Source organism: Hypomesus nipponensis, chromosome 19 (genome assembly GCF_054491055.1).
Source record: "Hypomesus nipponensis isolate SF chromosome 19, ASM5449105v1, whole genome shotgun sequence".
Taxonomy (NCBI): Eukaryota; Metazoa; Chordata; class Actinopteri; order Osmeriformes; family Osmeridae; genus Hypomesus; species Hypomesus nipponensis.
The window spans coordinates 8,060,836-8,083,490 of NC_140379.1; the positions used below are offsets into that span (position 1 = coordinate 8,060,836).

General features: G+C 48.5%; 1 protein-coding gene across 1 annotated transcript in view; it reads right to left on the reverse strand.

Moving 5' to 3' along the window:
- Positions 1-22,655, reverse strand: part of hcn4 (hyperpolarization activated cyclic nucleotide-gated potassium channel 4) — a 58,342-nt gene that overhangs the window by 16,402 nt on the left and 19,285 nt on the right. The window contains exons 3-5 of the mRNA XM_084681786.1: positions 21,122-21,545; positions 10,438-10,599; positions 7,790-8,008 (exon numbers count right to left, since the gene is read on the reverse strand). Of these exons, the coding sequence (XP_084537912.1) occupies positions 7,790-8,008; positions 10,438-10,599; positions 21,122-21,545 (805 nt within the window). The remainder of the gene's footprint in view (positions 1-7,789; positions 8,009-10,437; positions 10,600-21,121; positions 21,546-22,655) is intronic.

Below are 22,655 nucleotides of genomic sequence, written 5' to 3' on the forward strand. Positions count from 1 at the left end.
CTTCCTTTCCAGAAGATGAGCTCTTTCACAGAAACACCTCTGTCTCCCACCTCATTGGCTGAACACCACACACACACACACACGCACGCACGCACGCACACGCACACGCACACACACACACGCACGCGCGCACACACACACACACACACGCACACACACACACATTCACACACACACACACACGCACGCACACGCACACACGCACGCACGCACACGCACACACACGCACACACACGCACACACACACACACACACACACGCACACGCACACACACTCCGCCTCATGTGACACATAAAGTATTAGCCTGACGGGCAGAGTCCTGACTGTAAACATAATATCAACATAAAATCAATATCCATTTCCGTTGGTATTTGATTAAGTTGTCAACAAACCCGCATTCAACTCGAAATCACTCAAGCTTAGAAATCTTGACATTGCTTTTGGAATGAAATCTTCATTGAATAACGGTGTAAATTATAGGCATGATTTATGGAGAGACTGCCAATGAGGTGAACATGTAAAATAGTGTGGTTTAACCTTGAGCACAGAGTTCATGATGTCTAGAGCTATGGGCCATTTACTTGTAACATACAGCTGGCCTTCAAACCGATCTTCAAACAGCCCTTCCCTGCCTGACCCCAGAAACACAGCCTCTGCATGATCTGTCCAGTTATCCCCAGCTTGGTTTCGAGTTACAATGAGATTCCTCCTTTGCACGGAAGTCCATAAGCCTAAGTGAACAATCGGCAAGCTTTGAAGATAATGCTCGGCTGTTTACTGTTGTCACTATTAGAGCCTCACTCGAAAGATTTCTTGTTTTCTCAATGAAGGCTGAGACCAGAGTGAAGGAGCTGTAGTACCGGCACACAGCGCTACACAAACAGAGGGGACGGTCTCTCCTGATGATGTGATTGGCTGATAACATCCTCTCCAGTGACAGGATATTACTGTAAGGTATTCTCGTCCAGCATTAAGGAAGAGCACTGCTACAGGCCCTGCCTGGCTACAACAGCACTGCGGTGAATGGTGGGGGACAGAATTAGCAAGGCTGATAGTGTTGGTTGCTCTGATCACAATCAGTTTAGCTCTAGCATGTTAGAGTGCTGGTAGGGGGGACCATGACCCATGAGCCCTCCTCTTCACCCCCCCCCCCCCCCCAGGCCGCCTCACCACAGCCCCCTGGTGTCTGAAGCCACGCTTTATTTAGGTGATGCTCTTCTCACCTCTGAATCACTCTCTCTCTCCCTCCTCCCCTTTTCTCTATACTTCTCTCCCTCCACAGAGTAACCACACTGCTGTGTTTTGGTGTCGTTTTTTTTTTTGCAACTGTATTTTTCTCCAGCCTGACGTTGTCATACTCATAATTCTAGTCAGAATATGAGTCTGATAACTCTCTGTTGGGCTGTGACTATGGGGCGTGTTTCAATCGAACTCGTAAAACAAATGCCTCTTCACTCAATTGGATAGATCTACAACCAATCAGAGCAACGTAATATGTTGTTTGTTGAAAACAAATTCAACCCAAGCGCTCTTTCGTGACGTTGTTGATTACGTTACTGTCGATCATCTGTCCATCATCGTATAAAGCCCGCCCTGGCAATTTCATTGGTCCACCCAGATCCTGGTTTTATATAGTTTGTCCCCAATACGAGCCCCTCCAGACCCAACTTCCCCACCACATTTTTTTGTGGGCGGGGATAAATTGGGCTGGCTGCCAGGCTAATTTTTCTCTATCTCAAGCCCTCTCTCTTATGGTCGCCAATCCCTCCAGTTATATTCTCCTCATCCATCCCCCCTTCCCTTTCCCTGCCTCCCTCCTCTTTTACTCTCCTAGAGGATGCACATTTTTTAACCAAATAAAACATGAATAATTTATTTTCCAGAAGAGATGTCAGCCACTTAATTATAATTCTTAAACATTTATTTTCCCTACCCTCTCTCCTCTTCATGTTTCTTCCTCTCTCTCTCTCTCTCTCTCTCTCTCTCTCTCTCTCTCTCTTTCTCTCTCTATCCTCTCTCTCTCTCTCCTTCTGTTGGCAGGATTTGTGATACACATGTTGATAAATAAAGCCTTCGAAATTGCACCTGTCACACGAAGGATGTACACGATCACATAATAATACATTTGACCCAAATTCAGATCATGGATGAACACCAATTATGACTTATATTGAAATTCTATGTGTTTGTGCGTCTGTGTGCCTGTGTGTCAGTCTGTGTGTGTAGGTGTGTGTGTGTCAGTCTGTGTGTGTGTTGCTGGAGAGGGTTTCCCAACTCACCAGGGGATGTTCCCCTCATTGTGGTGAGAAGGTGGGCTATGAGGCTTCAGCACTGACAGCCATGGATGACTGTGGTCCCTGTTGTCTCGATTGTCACTGTGAAACAGGCTGTGAGGAAGGATAAGCTCTGCAACTGGCTCCACTGGCTTGGGATCCTGAACAATAAGGGTGTGTCCTTTTCTAAGATGCCACTCATACTAATCAAGTACGCCACGCTCACTCGGCAGTTTTTCCCCGGAAAAAGCACCCTTGACCATTCCATGTCCAGCCAATCAAAACAGGCCACAACAAAGAAAAAGAAGGAAGTGAACTTCCAAGCAACCACCTGATCCAACACCCGATACATCTCTGTTGAAACTGCAATTTGACATGACATAGGCTACAGCTAAGTGATCAAACGTGTTGTAATGTGGGGGCTCTGTGAGCCGGGGGGGGGGGAGAGCATTGACTCAGCAGCTAAAGCGAGAGAGAGGAGAGAGAGAGAGAGAGAGGAGGGAGAGAAGAGAGAGAGAAAAAGAGAGAAAGGGAGAGAAAGAGAGAGAGAGAGAAAGTGTGAGAGAGAGAGAGAGAGAGCTACAGAAGGCAAAAAAGGGAATCTAACACCCTTCAGATTAACGCCATCAGTCGAGCCCTTGGGTAATGAGAAGAGCTTCCAGCTCTGACGAGGGAGGCTAGGAGGAGGCCAGAAAGTCTAAAGCAGATCAACTTGTCCACAGCAGAGCGCTCTCTGTGCCTGGCTTGATAGTAAGGGAAGCACTCAACTGTCCTCTTCAACTCCCCAAACAGCACTACTGCAAGAAGCTGCTCTCTCTCTCTGAATGAGCGAGGGACGAGAGCAGATCGCCTGAGCAGGGTGAATACATGGGGAAGAACAATGATGTGGGTTTTGGTGATGAAAGGGACGACGGGAAGGGTCCCAAAAGTATTACCGCCAAGGGGCAATCAGGTTGGTGTGTGTGTGTTTGGGGGGGAAGTGGGGGGGGAAGGGGGGCATTAATCATTCCCCAAAGAGCCACTGCTTAACTGCCAAGTGTTAATTAGAGATTAGTGTGTGTGTGTGTGCTAGCAATTGTGTGCATGTGTGTGTGTCATTCGCTGAAGCCATTTGGGGGCTGGCATGTCACAACATGCGGCTTTACCAACAAGCCCCTCCACCACCCCCCCTTTGGCAGTTTCATCACTCAGCACCGCCTGCAACACTCAGTAAACACACAACACACACATACATACAGAATGCGTGCCAAGCTAAAACTAGCTGGAACACCATTTGCAACAGCGACATTTGCTCCGCCCATCCCAGGCTTTGGCGTGGCCGGTTGTTCCCATGGTCACATTGTGGCTACTTCCAGTTGAGTCGGACAGTAAGGCATGCGCTGCCAAAACCGCAATGCAGAGATGTGTAGATGTAATTTCAAATGACAGATGCGTTTGTTTTTCTTTTAGTCCACCAAATCACAGTAGTTTAATATGGCAAGCATGGAGGGAGGCAGGCATGGAGGCAGGCTAAGAGGCGGGCTGAGAGGCGGGCAGGCAGCGAGACAAGTATTGAGGCAGACTGGGAGGCAGACTGGGAGGCAGGCGAGGAGGCAGACTGGGAGGCAGGTTAGCTGAGAGGTAGGCATGGAGGCAGGCAGGCAGACACACAGCTGTACATCCTCTGTGCACCCAATCTGGGGAGATATAATTCTCTTTGTGCGATGCAGGTCTTAACTTGCTTGGGAACAAGATGGAGGAATCCACCAGGGAAATAGGTGGATCTCTCCTCCAACACACACCTTCAGCTACTGTACTGCAGACACGTGCAACAGTAACACTGAGTTGCTGTGTGTTTGTGTGTGTGGGGGGGGGGGGGAGTGAGGAAAATGGAACAGATGAGGAGGAGTGAGGCCTGGTATAATCTTACACACGTTTCATCTGTGTTGGGAGTGGTGTGTGTGTGTGTGTGTGTGTGTGTGTGTGGTGTGTGCTGGTAGGTGGGGGGGTTGCTTAAGGATACACAGAGTGTGACCCAGCACCTGGTAGGTATAGAACCACACATAGCCCCCGCGGGCAATGCTGAAAACGTCGGTTGTCACAACGACGTAATGAAAGAATCAGGTCAGAGAGAGGGATGTAGCGTCTCTCCTTTAACACGCACGCTTGTTGCCCTCTCTACCGGAACAATTAGCTTTTGAAATATTGCTCAGATGATAAATACAACCATATATTTGCACAAATCACTTCCCAACCTAGTTCAAAACTAGTTCTTATACAGAATGTTTAATTAGCTTAGCATTTCTTTCTAGTACAGAACCCCCACCCCACATGACCTATAGATAACACTAGGCTTACGTAAACAAACTGACCTAGGCGGACCATTATCATACTAGAGGTGCGATAAATGTGTTTAACCTTATCTGTGTTGAGTGAATAATATGGTCAAACTTTGTATTGCAATTAGATTTTGTCTCCTCGCCGGCAAGCATAAAATGTACTGTCTTTGAATCCGACGACTCAGTGCATTACTTAATAAAGAAATGATCCTAACAGAGGGTCAAACAAACGTCCTGGATCTCTGGCATCTCACCCTGGGTCACGGTTCAAAGACGTCTGTATTTAGAGGACGTCTGCTCGCCTCTCCAGTCTGTGGTACAACGATCACAGATCCTCACTTCCTTTAAGAGCTCGCTGAAGGCCCCTCGCCAGCTTCTGACAGGCTGAGCGTTTATCACACGGAGCCACATTGTAATAGAATTCTCCATTCACAGCCGATTAGGCTCAGGCTTTCTGATGATCATTTTTGTGCCGTCTTTGTGAGCACTGCAAACATTTTTTTTTCTCTCCCTCCTCCCTTTTCTCCCCGCTGCGCAGGCTTCTTAACTTTCTTCACAGAATTTCTATCTCTCTCTGTCTCTCAGTCTCTCACGCTTTCTCTCTCTATTCTTTCATCATCTCTCCATCTCTGTCCAGAGGGGATCGACTCAGTCTGTTTTGCGTCCAAGTTACAGTAAACTGTCACCCGTATGTCACCTCCACACTGTCATCCTGCCACTCTGCCAGACGGCCCCTTGCACACCTCCATCCCTCCTTTCCTTCCCCACCCTGTTTAGCCACATCAACATACCCAGGCTGTAGCTGCAGCTAGCTTGCTAGCTTCACGGCTCATTTCCGGCAAATGAAGTAGCAGGGGGCTGAGCTCATCTGAGCCCGCGGGAAAGAGGAGTTAAGGGGGCAGATAAATGTGGCATGTTGCTACTCGGTTCCCTGCTCTCTCCCTCTGCTCTCTCCCTCTGCTCTCTCCCTCTGCTCTCTCCCTCTGCTCTCTCCCTCTGCTCTCTCCCTCTGCTCTCTCCCTCTGCTCTCTCCCTCTGCCCTGTCCGCATCATCGTTGTCATTTGTGTCATGTCTGAGTGCAGGGTTTCCAGCAGAAAATGTGTTAGTTATGGTGGTAGGGTTGGGTTTGCTGTTAGACCGGGCGGGTGGGGGGGGATAGTTTGTGCGATATACTAATACGCTCTGCAGAGAAGAGATATAGAGAGCGAACAAGGTACATGTGAATGGACTGTGTGAGAGAGAGAACAAGGTGCATATGTGTGGGATTTGTGTGAGAGAGAAAATATAGTCCCCTGAGGGAGGCTGGCACGTAACAAAGGCCGAGTAGAACACTGCTCTTCACATGCAGCTAAGTTCAGAACATCCTCCATGAGAGAAGAGACTCGTCGTGCTGAGAGGATCAATCCCAATGAACCATCCCATGAAAAGACAAAACTGGCAACTGCATCCAGGCTGAATCAACTTTCTGGAGAGGAGTCAAGGAGAGGAACTGTCTAGTATCAGTCCAGTCCTTGTTTGAGTTGGTGGAGGTATTTAAAGCTAGCTAGCTCCAGACTGGACCAAGAATCATTGAAGTACTTATGAGAGAGAGAGAGAGAGAGAGAGAGAGAGAGAGAGAGAGAGAGAGAGAGAGAGAGAGAGAGAGAGAGAGAGAGAGAGAGAGAGAGAGAGAGAGAGAGAGAGAGAGAGAAAACCAACACACTTAAATATTAATTGGAATCTATCCATTCATGTGAGTGTGTGTAAGTGTGTGTGTGTGGGAGAGTCGGAGATAGAGAGAGAGTGGGAAAAGGAAATAAGAAGAGAGAGGTTGTGTTTTGTTTCAAAGGCTTCAAGGCATGGAGAGACAGGGACCACAGGAAAGTGGCAGGGCAGGGCATGGCCTTGGGAGGGTAACAGGGCATGGCCTTGGGAGGGTAACAGGGCATGGCCCAGGGAGGGTGGCAGGGCAGGGCCCAGGGAGGGTGGCAGGGCAGGGCCCAGGGAGGGTGGCAGGGCAGGGCCCAGGGAGGGTGGTAGGGCAGGGCCCAGGGAGGGTGGCAGGGCAGGGCCCAGGGAGGGTGGCAGGGCAGGGCCCAGGGAGGGTGGCAGGGCATGGCCCAGGGAGGGTGGCAGGGCAGGGCCCAGGGAGGGTGGCAGGGCAGGGCCCAGGGAGGGTGGCAGAGAAGGGTATGGCCCGGGGAGGGTGTCGGGACCCCAGACGCCACTGGCGTGCGTTCTGATTGGAGGAGGGACAGCTGTTCAGCTTCTCAGCTGTGGTTTACCTCGAAGCACACTAGACTGTGGGCTGGGGGCCAGGTGTGCACTGGGATGAGAGGCAGTCTGCTCTCCCACAAGTTAAACAGCAACTCAAGCAAGCACTTGCACCAATAGTCATACAGTCACTTCTACTTCCCTTCTCACTTGGACCTTTTTCCTCCTTTGTATTTCTTTTTCATCCCTCTTTTTTCATTTCTCACCGGCCACATTGTTCTCCCGCCTCGCTCTCCCTGCCTAGCTTTGTCGGGACACACACTCGCAAGCGTGTGGCGTGTCAACAAACAGACAGACTGGGCCTGAAACATACACACACACACGCGCACAGGCTCTCTGGAGGAGGACTGGCGCAGAGCAGCTGATCTACAGCAGCCTCTCTCCACCTGTCTTCCATTACCCCCTCTATCCCTCTCCTCTCTTTCTCCATCTTTCTCTTCTCTCGCTCCAGTCTCCCCCCGCCCTCCCCATTCCCGTCTCAATCTCCATCTCTGGGTGGGAGTCTATTTCCAGCCTCTCTCGCCCTCGGTCCCTCTCCACAGGGTCTCCACCCTCCCTCCCTCCATCCGTCCTTCCGTCCATGCATCCCTCCCTCTGTTTCTCAGACCACAGACGGTAGGCCATGTGGCAGCCTGGACGCTCAGCTCATTATCACCCACAATGGGCACACCAAGAGACAGGGCATCGCAGAGCAGGCCTGGGAACGTCCTGACCAGCTGCCAGTGCCTTTCCACGCGGAGCCAGGAGGCAGGGGCCCGGGTTCGGAGGGGGCCGGAGGGGCCCAGGGGCACCCCGAGGGCAGGGGCCAGTCTCTCCCACGACCACACAGCTCCAGGACACTCAGCCAAACACACACACATACAGAGCAGCTTAGAAAGGCGAGAAGAGCAGCGAAAAGGAGAAGAGAGGTTCCCCCCTCTGTTCAGCAGCCATTTTGACTCACCTTCTCCTGGTACTGTCTCCGGGAAGAGTCCAGTGATTGGATGAGCGCCGTGGCATGCCCCACAAACATGGCGTAGCAAGTGGCGCCCACTATCATGCTGAGAATGGTGAGCCACACGTCAGTCATGCCCACCGGAGGATACATGCCGTACCCAATACACAGCATGTGGCTCATGGCTTTGAAGAGGGCGTACGAGTACTGCTGTCCCCAAGTATCGTTCTGGGAGAGAGAGGCAAAGAGAGGGGGAGAGGTGGAGAGGGGTGAGTGAGGCGAGAGAGAAACATAAAGAGGTGGGTATGCTTATTGTAGATATCCTAGAGATCCTAGCTCGAGTTCCATATAGCTAGCACGAATCACAACACGTGTAACGACACTCATCTGGACTGGATCCTCTTAAGCACGCTGATGACAATCAGACAGAATCTTGAGAGAGAAAGCGATAGAGGGCAAGAGAGAGAGAGAAAGAACCAGTGGATGATTGAGTGGATAGGCAGTACCTGGCACAAGAGGCCTGCAAGTCAAAAAAATAGGGCAGCTATTTAGAAAAATGAGAGTTTTCTCGTTTGTGGATAAATTGCCCCCTTCCCTTTGTATCCCTGTGGTCGTCCACGCCAAATCAATATCAGGCCTCACCTGAGGTGACAGGTCCAAATTGCTTTCAAACTCATTTCCACTCACAGGGGTGGGGGTGGGGGGTGAGGATGGGGTAGTGGAATGGGGGTTCGATGGGTGGGGGGTACCTGAAGAGATAACAACGTTATTAGTGTTCCCCTAAAAAAGAAAAAAGGTAAAAAGATAAGAGGACGGGACGAGGATACTGTACGAGGAGAGACAACACGCCAGCTCTGAGGGTTCCTGACGGGGGGAGTGATCCAGCAGAGCGTGACGGAAGCGTACAAGCTAGAGAACACCATCTTTGTGTACCTGACAATATTAAAAAGGCGGTCAGACTGTGTGTCTGTCTACAGTAGCTAACTGTCTGTCAGAGAGATAGTCAGTCCCAGAGGGTGCTGGAATGCCATGCAACATATATTTGGTAGGGTGCATTTCACTAAGTAATGGGATTAATTGATCAATGTTTACTGGGGCCAGAGCAAAACAAAGTGCATTCTGATGATAATGTTATACCAGGGGCGTAGCCAGAAAAATATTTTTGGGTAGGCCTAGAAAAATACGGATAGGCATCTTTTCAGTTTTTTTTTACTTATTTACTTTGCGATGTGCACCCAGTGCATAATTTTTTGGAGATACTTTCATTTTGTGGCCTTAGAACATATTAGGTAGGCCTGTGCCTACCCAGGCCAACCAGTGGCTTACCCCCTGCGTTATACATGCTACATGCAGCACGGGGTCTAAACTTAGTGGAATTGATGTATGCGTGTATCCGTGTATAGGCATACGTGTGGTCCTTGCAGCAGTGTAGGGTTGTGTATCTGCAGTAGGGTTGTCTGACCCATCAAATTGGCACAGCACAGGGGGAACCATGGCACAGGTCCTTGGAAGATGCTATCACTGGCTGCTGTCTTTAAAGGTCTCATTCGAATTGAATGTGATTGTGTGTGTGCTTGCTTGTGTGTATCTTAAGAGTGCCTGGGCTTGTGTTTTGGTGCTTGTTTATTTGTGTCTGTGCTTGTGTTCTGGTGCTTGTTCATGTGCAAGAGTGTTTGTGTGTGTCAGGGACAGAATTTTCAAAAATCCACCAATAATCCTCTTTGAGGGTTGCAAGTTGCCATGAGCTCAGCCAACAAATCCTAGGAATAATAAATCAGCTCTTTCTTTCTCTCAATATCTCTTTCTCCTCCTTCCTTTTTTCTATAGCTCAAAAAGAGTCTGCCTCCTTGAATCAAGTCAGGACACTGTCTACTGTCCTCCACCGACCACCCCACCTCCACTGGGGATTCAGGGTCCCACTTCAGACAGACTGGGCCTCAGAGAGAACTCCATTGCAGGGGCGGCCCACCCCCTCTCCCTGGGGCTCCAATCGCGACGGCCCCCACTAACACTGTGCTGGAATGACTGTAATACAGGGCATGAGAGCTCACTTGAGAAGATGTTAACACTTGACCATCATTGGAGAAGGAGGTGGTGTGGTTTGTGTTGTGCATGCGCATGTGTGTGTGTGTAAAGGGGGGATGTTGGAGGTGTGGACAGAGGCTAAGGTTCTTTGTCTTTTGCAGAAAACTTTATTTCATGTGAGGTCCCGGCAACTTTCACCCTCAAAATTTAGAAGATCAATAGGACGCCTGGAGGCTCAGAATAGAAAAAGACGGAAAATTGAATAAATAAAGAAAACACAAAAAGGAAGTGGCAAGGGTGGACTATGGGAATAAAAGGAATGAAACTTATTTGATTTGGCTGAGAGGAATGCAAACGGCCCTTTCTCCCATGATGCTTGTGGGCTTAGTACAGTAATTACAGCATCAGGGAGATGAGATAAGACAGAGGAGAGGAGTAATCTGATTCAGACAGAGAGAGAGAGAGAGAGAGAGAGAGTGCGAGAGAGTGTGAGAGAGAGAGAGAGAGAGAGAGAGAGATGAGAGAGAGAGAGAGAGAGAGAGAGAGAGAGAGAGAGAGAGAGAGAGAGAGAGAGAGAGAGAGAGAGAGAGAGAGAGAGACAAACAGACACATGCACAGAGAGGACCACGTACCACCATCTTGTTTTTAGACACCCAGCAGTCAGCAGGGAAGTCTTGCAGCATGGGCACCAAGAACTGCAGACAGCCATCCCAGTGACACAGCAGCAGCATCATACCAATCAGGTTGACGATCCTCACCATGGCACTGGCCAGGTCATAGGTCATGTGGAATATCTGAGGAAGAAGCACACAACTTGGTCATGATGTTGTAAATTTATAATATACATACGAGTACAAATCGATCACTCCGGCAGGTTATTTCAGCTAGAAATAACAGTCTTCTACCCACAGTCATGTTATAGAACATCACCCAAAGTCTGTTTCTGTGACAGAAACACAGTGTTGTGTGAGGAGGGGCCGTCGGCGCAGCATGTTCAAATCGACGCTGGTTCAGAGCCAAGAGTCAGAAGAGGACTCCAATTCTCAGGTCCCGTTAGAATCAGACACACCGACACATAGACTGACCAAACCTTTTAACTGCTCTCTGCTTTCAAAGAAAGAGAATTTCCCCAAAGACCCACCTCTCACCTTGTTCCCTGAACTCTCCATCTCCACTCTCCAGCTGGAGGAACAAGGTCAAGGAGGCTTTGCAGCGCTGCAGTTGTAACTGCGCTGAGTCTGTCTGAGTTTAATCTCAGCTTTGTTCCAGGCCACCATGTTCTCAGCATGCTGTAGGGGTCTGGACTGGTATGGAACCGATGTGGCATGTTACGCAATAGCCATGCCTCCATGCAGATGTTGCCAATGGGTCTGGGTTTGATCAAGTCGTGCAAAGCTAAGTGGAGAGGGGTGGGGGAGGGGACAAGGGGCACCTGGGACATCAGCTTTATCTATCAGAAAGATTTAACACTGAATCACTGTAAGCAACCACTTAGATAACAACAATAATGGTAAAAGGATAAGAGCCTTGGCTTGACTCTGTGTGTATGTGTGTGGGTGTGTGTATGTGTTTATTTACACGCGTGTGTGAGTAAGGGGCGGTGGGGTTTGTTAATCCTAATGATAAATATACTCATAAGAAGCTGAAGGATGTCTTTGCTGGTGTGAATTTTTAATGGCCTCAACAATTTAAAGCCACTTAATCCCATTGAGTGGCACGGTGTGCACTGTTAACTGCTCTCCTCCTTATTAAAAGCCACTCAGCCCAGTTTAAAAGCTTATGGTTCTGAGAGGGATATTCCATCTCTCCCCTTTTGTTGTTCAGCCATGGAGAGAACAGGAGGATAGACAGACAGGCCATACACACAGAACCCACACCTACGCACACTATTTGCATCACCGCGATAACAACACACTCACTCTCTCTCTCACACACACTCTCTCTCTCTCTCTCTCTCTCTCTCTCTCTCTCTCTCTCTCTCACACACCTTCAGTCAGACTCTCCTTCCTGACATACAGTAATCAGCATTACCTACAAAAGAATTGTGCTTGTTCATTTGACTGTTGGACGTTTCTGAGTGTCTTTGTGTGTGTTTGTGTGTGTGTTTGTGTGCGTGTGTTTGGTTGTGTGTGTAGAAGGGCATGGTGACAGACTGGCAGAAACACCTCTGTTAGCTGCCATCCTTCTGATGTCTCTGGCACATCGGTGTGGGTGCTGCAGTGCCACTCAATCACAGTGTCACCCAGTCACAATGTCACCCAATCACAGTGTCACCCAGTCACAGTGTCACCCAGTCACAATGTCACTCAGTCACAGTGTCACCCAGTCACAGTGTCACTCAATCACAGTGTCACCCAGTCACAGTGTCACCCAGTCACAGTGTCACTCAATCAGTTTCACCCAGTCACAGTGTCACCCAGTCACAGTGTCACTCAATCACAGTGTCACCCAGTCACAGTGTCACCCAGTCACAGGGTCACCCAGTCACAGGGACAATCAGTCACAGTGTCACCCAGTCACAGTGTCACCCAGTCACAGGGTCACCTAGTCACAGGGACAATCAGTCACAGTGTCACCTAGTAACATCCACTCTGTCTTGTTAGGAGGGTGCCAAAAGCATGCCCAGGACCAATACTTTGTTCTGGATTCAGAGTCAATCTCCTTGTGCTATTTTTCTCTCTTTACTACTTTCTGTCTCTCCTTTCTCTTTTTCCATCTCTCTTGTACTCCCCTGTCTCTTGTTCAGAGCCTCTTTCGCCCGAGGCACATTTACATCATCTGTGCCAAGTCATTCGCCCGGCTGCGCCTTCCTCACTCAATCTACACGGCCACTCGTGTCCCCTCTCCTCCTCCTCTCCTCCTCCCTCCCCACAGCTGCGCTCAACGCCGGCGAGCGATATTTGTTTTTAAGAAGCCTCCATTTTCCCCCTTCAGACACAATAAGGTATGTGTTATCTAATACGAGCCAATAGCTTGTGATGTTGACTCTTCCACCCGGAACTAAATGACATTCCATAACATTAAAGAGCTGTAAAATCACTCTGTGGCTCAATGAATAAATCATGAAGGGTCCCATACTGTCTCCATGCACATTGAGATTGATATTTCTTCCTCAATTTGTGAAATTGTATTTCAGAGGCAGCAGAGGGTAAGCGTTATCTTACCCAGGGTGCAGGGCTTGGCTTTGCTCAGCGATAGCCTGATAGGTGATGCATTCAAATGTGGCAATTTTCTCCTGATTAAAAATGGATTGAGGTATAAAATATACAGAACATACAGCTCACAGTGTCTGAGTGCAAAATTTGAATTAATTATCAGTTTACATTCCCCATGAGTGTTTTTTATGTAATTAACATGCTAATATTCCACTTGGCCCTCGGGCTAAACGCACAAGGCAAACTAATCTTTGACAAGCTATGTGAAAACAAAGATTTATAATAAAAGACAATTTTGTTTCTGGTGGTTAAGACATTGTAGAGAAACTCCATTAGTAAGACTCATCCACAGCAAAACACAGGGACACTCAAAGAGGGAACTCATATGACTTAGTTTAAGTAAATGAAGCAATGTCCCAAAGTCAGAAAATAATTAAAAGGTCATGTCCAAAACCAGTCCTTAAGGCTGTAAGCCCTGCCAAAAAATTATGGCCCCAATCAGCTTCCTGAACTTCTCTCAGTGTTGGTTGGGAGTGCCCTATCCTGAATAATGCCATGCAAATCTCCACCTTGAGCTGGAGCAGCTTTCAAACACTGCGGCTGAGGGAGGAGAGACGTCCCTATCTCCCCTCTCAGCCTCACAGTCAATTCAAATCAACTCCTGCTGAGGAAGAGAGGACTGTCTTTCAATTACCCCAAACCGCTCCAGCTAAATGGGAAAAGTCTGTTCTGATACAGGGTTATTAAAGGGTCATTATTTTGGAGCTGAGGAATGCATCTCTCTCTTCCTCCGACTCCAGGATTCTCCTTAGAATTCGCTCTCTCTGTTTTTTTTTTCCTTTCTCACAGAAGATCTCTAAATGCTGGAATGCAGTTGGCCAGTGAGGATAATCTAATTTGAATAACACATACACACACTCACACGCATTGCTGGGCCCACTGCATTGCAGAGCACACCGCATTGCATTAAGGATGATGGATTTCCAGTCTCCTGCTTTTAATTGATAGGACCATGCAGTGATCTTGACACCATTACTATCACAGTAAACAACAGGCCAATGATTGATAGAGGCACACAGACACTCCACAAAGGTATCTTAAGGGCAGGGTCTCTCACAATGACAGGAAGGATAACCTCAGCACTGCTATAAGTGCGTGTGTGTGCTTGAGTGTGCTAGAGTGTGTGTGTGTGTGTGTGTGTGTGTGAGTGTATGCGTGCATGTGTGTTTCATTCACACACACACGCACACACGTTGGGTTACCCGTTCATGGGTTACACTTTAAATAAAGCTCATTCACCTGCATAGTATTAATAGACAAGCTATTAAGCCAAAAACTGTGTGCATGAGATATTAAGTTATTGACCTGTTTTGGAAGTGTAATGCAATTCACTAAGGCTTATACCAATCTATCTTTTTTATCTTTGCAGCATGGACCTCATGAAAATTCATGATTTCTGTTCGCCTTAAACTGGAAAATGAACAGAAAATAAATGTATACAAATTTAAAGCGAAACAAAGTCAGGCTGTAAAAGGAAACTAACGTCAAGAAACAACATGCTAGGTGAGGAACGATGTGAGGCCATCTGAGCAATGTGGGGACATCAGTGTGTGACAGGAAGCTATCTAGGACAGACAGGAAGTCGGGGAGGCAGCTGCCAAGTCATGGCAGACAGATGGAGGGAGGAGCACAAGGTCCAGGTGAGAGAATAGCTGCATGTGTCCCAGAATGGAGGAAGAGGCAGTCCAGACACAGCAGAGGAAGCGCTAGGCTCAGGCATCTGGTGTTTCCTGTCTCCCTCCCTAATGATGATGAATGCTTGGCGTGAAGTGTCGCCGCCAAATCCAAGACGAATCATTCACTCACATTGTTTTCACTGATGCCTCTTTTCACAACGCTCTGCGCACCCTCAAACCCCCTCTTTTATGATTTTAGTTCAGCCCATGGGACTCCTCAGTGTCTCTCACAATGGGGTCAACATGAGCAATACTAAAACACAAAGATGGGAGGGGGGTTAATGGGTGTCAAGACAACTTCACTTATGCACTCACTCAAACCCACCCACATACACAAGTACTGGCTATAGAACAGATGGAGATTAAAAAGTACCTGTGTGTGTGTGTGTGGGGGGGGTTCCATGACCCATCTAAACCCGACATGGGGGCATGGGAGGGGGGCAAAAACCAGGGCTTCCCTCCCACTTAGACCCCTACCGAGCAGCAACGAAAGGGGTGTGAGCAGGATTACACGTTTGGTTGTAATACTCCTTTAAAGGCTCCCTGCGGTGGGTATTAATATCATACAAGGAGCATTCACATTTTTGAGGAGCTGTCAGTGTTGCCGGCAAGCCTCATTGTGCACTCAATAATACCCCATTAAACCCATTCTTCTTGGCTTTCTTATCTCTGAAAGAGCAGTCCTTGGCCAAGGTAGCGGGTCGCCAACATGGGGGTCTGATTGGTTGTTTTTTTATGCTTTATTTATATAATTTGCCACAATTTATTGGGTGGAAATGAAAGGCGGAAGGCCTGCGGGGGCTAACGTCTTGCACGTTGCTAGCGCTCATCCAAGCGTCCGGGGATTTCTTTTGTGGAGTATTTGCTCGCAACCCCCCCCCACCGCCCCCCCATCTCACACATCCCTTTATATACACACCTAACACACACACACACCCTCCGTTCTGCATGGTGCTCTCAGCTTGCTGGGCAACGACACCATACATCTTCCCCATCCCAGATGCCTTTATTAACAGAGAGGGACTCCCTGCCTGCGACACCATTAACAAACACAGATGGTATTGGGCCCACAGCTTCTAACACTCTGTTCACAAAGCTATATAATTGCCTGGCATACCGCAGTTATCCACCCACTGATGCTATGAGAGTTGACCTCTCTTGAAGTGTCTTCTCCTGTAAGGAAATTATAGCTACGCGCTAAGGCAAATATGGTCTAGACGCTGTCTAGCTGCTGTATTTTGGGTGGTTATTTTTCTTGCGGTAGCCTAGCCTAGTCTTCACAGTGCCTTGTCCTCCGTGCTGACTGCACTGCTTTGTCCAATCACTACATGTGACAGTGACGATGGCATCTGAAATAGGAAGTGGAGGTGGTATCTGTGTGTATGTGTGTGTGTGTGTGTGTGTGTGTGTGTGTGTGTGTGTGTGTGTGTGTGCGTGTGTGCGTGCGTGCGTGAAGGGGGGGAGGTCCTTTTGGGGCATAGTCATTAGTGAATCGTTTTGAGTTTGATTTAATAACATGCTGACTAATTTAATTCAAGTCACTGGTTCTCTGATGGCAGGAGACAAGTCCTATGAGAAGCATATCCGGCCTGGGTCTTTATTTTTATCCCAATGAAATATGACAATGAGAGGAGCTTGGCTGTCAGGGAGACGGGGGTCGACAGGAGAGACGCCTCATAGTAGACCCTGTCTCCCCTCCCTCCCTTCCGCTTCCTTCTTCACCTCCTCCTCCCCCCTCTGCTTGTCCCCGCCTCCTCCCTCTCTCTATGCCTTTGATGGATATCTGCACACCACTTAGAATGTCATTATCTGTGACAGGGCTAGCATTGACACGCGCACACACGCACACACTCACGCCAGTAGGGATGCACTCAGCGTGGTCGTTATCTCACTGGTAAACACAGTGGCTCGGGCATCGCTTCTGTCTCGTCATATGGGTCGCCGCAGTCCGTTGTGTCACAAAGGTATGTTACACTTTAGAATATCTTTTGAAATGTTCCACTCTACATTTGGGCAACAGAATGAGGGCGACGCTTAACCGCTGATATGTGCTTGAGGGAGTCTTCAGAGGCGGGCTGTCTGGGCTGCTGTTGGGGTTGTGTGGCCGGGACTAGGAGCCTGGCCTAAAGGAAAGCATTTAGCTTATGCGCCCTGTGAAGGTGGGAACACGGATTCTTCACTCAGTCGCTCTGGGCATCACATACAGCCCCCCCAAACACACACACACCTCCCAGCAACTTTGCTCCCCCCACCACCATCATCAACGCCCTCTCTGACAGAGCAGCATGTCCAATGGCATGTTGCTCTGCAGCATGATCCAGCATCGTCACTGCAGGGGTGTGCTATGCTTTGCTACTTGGACCACAGAGTCCACTGTTCCTCTTTATTCTCAGCCTTCAGGTCTGTGAGGCCTGACGAAGGTCACATCACTGTAAAACAGAGCACTGGTTTTAATATGCAAGGCAAGGCAGTGAGCGAGAGCCATTCTCTATTCGATCGGCATAAACAAATAGTTATTGATATAGTTATAACAGTAGTTATTTTATATGGCTCTGTATTGCCTCAACTAACACCAGGATGCTCAACTCTGAACTCAGGAATTTCATTAGAGATAGCCTGTCGGGCCGCCTCAACAACACCTTGAATGGCGGTGTGAAAAAAAACAACAACAAAAAAACACTGTGTAATTTGAAATGTAGTTGTCAACGGAAAAAGTCTAAAAGTCACTCAGGTGGTGAGATCTCTGCGACAAGTTATTCCGAGATGACAGATGACATTTCTGCAGGGCTGCGTCTGCAGGCCTCCCCCAGCGAGGCAAAGCTGGCCTTTCGCTCTGCCTGCCTAACCAGTGCCGATCAGTACACACACACACGCGCGTTCACACACACACACACACGCTCGCACTTACACACACACAGGCTTGCACTCACACACGCTCGCACTCACACATGCAAATGGCGCCAACGCTGTGACCGTCTAGCATCCTCCCATCTCTCACTCCTCAGAACTTACCGAACACACACACATAGGTGAGTGTTTGCGTGGGAGGGGTGTGTGTGAGTGTGGGGGGGGGGGGCAGTAAAAGAGAATTCTCTCCAATTTGAGCTTTTGTCCTACCTCTGAAATGACAGGAAGGAGATGCCTGCCGTGTGCACTGCTGCTGTGATGTATGCAGATGTATGCTTCCTGAACTGGGTTGCCATTTTGAGGAGAGGATTTAATGCCTCAAGGTCTCCGGTGTGGTTTGTTGTGGTTTGTGTGGCATCTATTCAAAGTCATTCCTATTGTCCATGCAAAACCCAGGTCTCAGGTGACCACACCCACATGGGATAAGAGAGACTTTGTGTGTGCGTGTGTACGTGTGTGTGTGTGTGCATCAGTGTGAGTGTCAGTATGAGTGTGTCTGCTTTTGTGCGTGGGTGGGCACAACAATAGAGGAAGAAAGAGAGAGTATAGCATTATTCACTATTTGAAATGAAGGTAAGAATGCCTTTACAATACCCATTTCATGTGTGGTGGTATGACTGGAAGAAAAGTATATATTGTAGAAAACCAGGGGGAAACAGACCAGCCAATCCGGCACAGGGGGCGGGTCCACAGGTTCAGATTGGGGGAGGTGATAGAGGGAGTCTATCTGGCTGTTCAAGTGCTGCAGCCACTTGGCACATGGCACTGGTCACACCTGCAGCCCATCAGGTGATCAGGGGAAGGCATTAAGGGAGCCAGCCCAAGGCCACATGGGAGGGGAGTGAGGAACAAAGGACCAGAGAGGCAACACTGCAGGAGTTTTGTTCAGTAAGGAGATTGGCTGGAAAAAGGTCTGACCTCTCGCGCTGCTCTAAACCCCCCATAGGACAACACTGCATGAAGGCTGACAGACCACAGACGGGAAAAATCCTGAGTTAGTTTGTCCCACTACCCTTTCCCTGGCATAAGCTTTTAAAGGACACTTTATGTTAAAGCAAACTGTCTCTGTGGGCCCTATCTTGCACCCAGCGCAATTGACTAGTGTCATTCCTAGTTTTCACTCGACGCAAAGCCGACTTTTCCCTCCACAGACGCACGTCGAAATGACTTTGCGCTCCTGTGGGAGGTTCAGCGAAAAAGGAGGCGTGTCCCGGCGCAAACGTTCCCTGGTGCTATTTTGCAGTTTCCGAAAAACAATTCCGCCACTGACCAGGAAAAACGTGGTCTAAAGTCAATGGCGTAATATTCAGATGCTATTTTAAGGGCGCAAGCTTGGTCGGTGCACACTGCTGGCGAGGCCAGGGTCTTTCTGCAAAGCTACATTACATTGTTTTGATTTATGGTGTGTTTCTTCAATGATTATACAAATATTTTCATGAGAAATCTCTGTATGTGAACTTGATTTGTAACAATTGTGGCAATTTCCTCCCACGCCTGTTTAACCAAAGCTAATTTGGGTGGGTTTCATCTCCCATCTCCATGATCAGAATCAGATTTCGGTTTATTCGCCATGTAGCCTATGTTACACAAACACATAATTTACTGTGGCAGGAAGGCGCAAACAATAAACATATAAGGCCTACCGGTCTTAAATTGTAAAAAAAAAAAAGTACAATAGTTAAACTAATTCTAAGAACTAAACAATAAAAAAATATATATATATATATATATGAAAAAAAATTAATGAGCAGCATGAGCGGGCAATTTAGTGCTATGAGAAAACTGCTCTGCCTTTCTTTTTACATACAATGTCATTTTTCTATCTTTTACGGTCCTGACGAGAACGTCGGTCTCCTGGGCTGTGAACTGCTTCTGGCGTGCGCCAGGCAAATCCACCGTTATAATAACAATCCGCCGTGGAACAAGCTGCTCCTAAAGGGAATGTGAGATGACGCTCTAATTGGTTTATTGCACGTTACGCCCAAACCACACCCATTAGTAGGCCTAATGTAGCTCCTTCAGACCAACCCATTTTAGATTTGCACCAGGCGCAAAGTCATTTATCACGCTGGTATAATAGTAACAGCGGCGGAGTCCCGCCCACAAAGTTACTTGTCCTTTGCGTTTTGATACTTGCGTTTCAGATTGTCAAAATAGGGGGGTGAGTCTCCTATTGTCATTGTGAATCTGGCTTTCAAGTCCCCTGGGTTGCTACAATGTGCAGAGACCACATGAACCCCTAGAGGTGACTTCAGGTAGGGAACCCCATCTCACTGTGTGTGTGTGTGTGTGTGTGTGTGTGTGTGGAGGGAGGGTGTGAGGGAGGTGCGGTTATCCACGTCATCTTGTGGAGGTGGGGCGTGTTGGGGCAGTGGGGGGTAGGGGGTGTGGGGGGGGAGTGGTGGTGTATCAGGCTGGCAGAGACATTCTCTACTTCCCACCTCCTACCTCTGGGAGAGGGGCTGGAGGATCCACCCGAGAGGGGGACATGGGAACATTTCTAATTACCAGCCGTAATTATAATCATGCCTGTACTCCACCAGCGTTTCTCTGGGCTCTGAGACCTCCCCTGCCGGGGTAGACAGCACTCACAAACACACACACACGTGCATGCATCGCACACATCAAGACACAGTCGTTCAGTGACAGACACGCTAACGCACACACACCCACACGCACACACCATGAAAACACACACAGAGCAGTAATCAGCATCCCAGGCCTCATCACGGATGTGGTGGGGAAGCTCGAGCGAGCAAGCAGCCTCTTCAGGCAGTCATCCCCAATCAGACACAGCTCTCCCTTCACCAGGGAAGGTAGCAGGGGTGTGGAGCCCAGTAAACACTCTTATCTCCCCAGGACGCTGCAAGCTCCCGTGCAGCAGCCTGGATGCAGCCCAACCGGCTATAGGAAGAGGCGTCGATGCAGCATGGTTTGATGGTGCGGTGCTCTGAGTGGCTGTTAGTTCGATTGCCGTCTCTGCCGTTCTCCCTCCCCCTTGCTCTCTCGTTCCCTTTGTCTCTCTCCTCGTCCTCTCTCTGTGTCTCTTTCTCTCTCTTTCTCTTACTACCTCTCTATCTCTCCATCCCCCAGCTTTATCTATAGCTCGCTATCTCCCCCCCCCCCCCGCCTCTCTCTCTGTGCATGAATAGTTATTGCCCAATTTCTGCCTCTGAAATTCTTGACTGCCCACTGCAGAGCTTACTGTTCATTTTAGAGCACACATAGTGCCCAGCGGTACGACCAGTCCAGCCTTAGGACAGTACAGTCCCAGCCAGGCATAAAACACAACAAATATACTACTATTGCTTTGTATCAGTTGTTTCTTACACTAGTGCATTATGTGCTTAAAATGTGGTATATATGCTGGTGTCATGTTTTCTGACTTGTTTTGAATTGCCATATAAGCCTATGGGGATAGGGTTGACACTATCGTAATGAACTGGTGACCAATCATCAGTAATATCACGGTTATGTTAATGCATGCAAACACTTAAATGAACTGGATGTTGCTGTACCTCCTCCCATTGGTGGATGTAGCGTATGAGCCTGGAGAGGCGGAGCAGCCGCAGCAGGCTGAGGATCTTGGTGAAGCGGACGATCCGCAGCGCCCTCGCCGTCTTGTAGAAGTCCGAGTCGATGCGCGTCTCCACGATGAGGAAGATGTAGTCGACGGGGATGGAGGAGATGAAGTCCACCACAAACCAGCTCCTCAGGTACTTGATCTTGATCTGCTGCGGGTCCAGGATGATCTCCGTGTTGTCCTCCTTCACGATGCCCGTGCGGAAGTTGAGGACCAGGTCCATGAGGAAGAAGGTGTCGGAGACCACGTTGAAGACGATCCAGGGAGGCGTGTGCTCGTCCTTGAAGAAGGTGATGCCCACGGGGATGATGATCAGGTTCCCCACCATCAGCAGCAGCATGGTCAGGTCCCAGTAGAACCTGGACGGGAACACACACAGAGTCAAAGTCACAACCTGAGTCGACCAGAGTCAGAGGGAGAGTCGGAGGGAGAGTCAGTGTGTGAATCGGAGTCAAAGTGAGTCAGAGTGAGATTCAGAGTGTGAATGCGAGTCAGAGTGTGAATAAGAGTCTGAGTGAGAGTCAGATTGTGGTAAAATTGTACTGTTGTAAACATCCTGAAGGAAAGAGCTGCACAAACACCCAACATGTCTGTACACAAGCGTAGGATAATTCTGTTTTGTGTCTGATGGTTGTTCTTCAACTCATATTACCTTACAAGTCAAAAAAAAAACTTCGGTAAAACTTAAATGTTCTCATTATCATATTACACACTTAACTCAAGTTTCCATACCATAAACCCTCACTTAAGTGAAAGACCCCAGTATATGTCTGTGGAATCACACAATCCAACCTACAAATGAGTCATTAGTTTACAGAGCTGTGTCCATTTGTAATACTGGTGACTCTATTATGGGTCTGTGTTCTAGTTGACTATTGTATGACTCAGTCCTTCATGAAAGAGAAATGCTCCACACACACAAACACAACCTGATGAAAACTATTTGTCCTGAATTGTAAATGTATTTGTGCTGCACTGTAAATCACAACTGTTGCCTGTGGCCAGCCTGTTTAAAAGGTCAATGAGGGTTAACTGTTGATTACAAAGTGTGGCGTGACCTCCTCCATCTTGCCAGTCTGGGACTTTGGTTATAAATTGCACTCTCTGGCTGCCTTGTAATTGAATCCAGATTGGTTTTGTTGTATAAAGGATGATATATCCTTGGTGCTCTATAGATGGGATCGAGGGAGAGGGCCTTGCATTGTGGACCACTCTTCTGGGCCCGAATGATTTAACTACTCAAGTTTTGCTGGCCCATAAAAATTCATCTTACGGCAGAACCAATTTAAAACGGAGGGGCCGAAACAAATGAAAAGGATGCTATTCCCTGTGTTGATGTTGGCGGTGGTGGCTGGTCTGCCTGTGAGTGAGCGTGATGTCGGAGGACACATTACATTACTTCGAATAAACCCTAATTACAGGGAAATTACACACACAGCTGTCTAAGACACTTGAGCAGCATTGTGTGG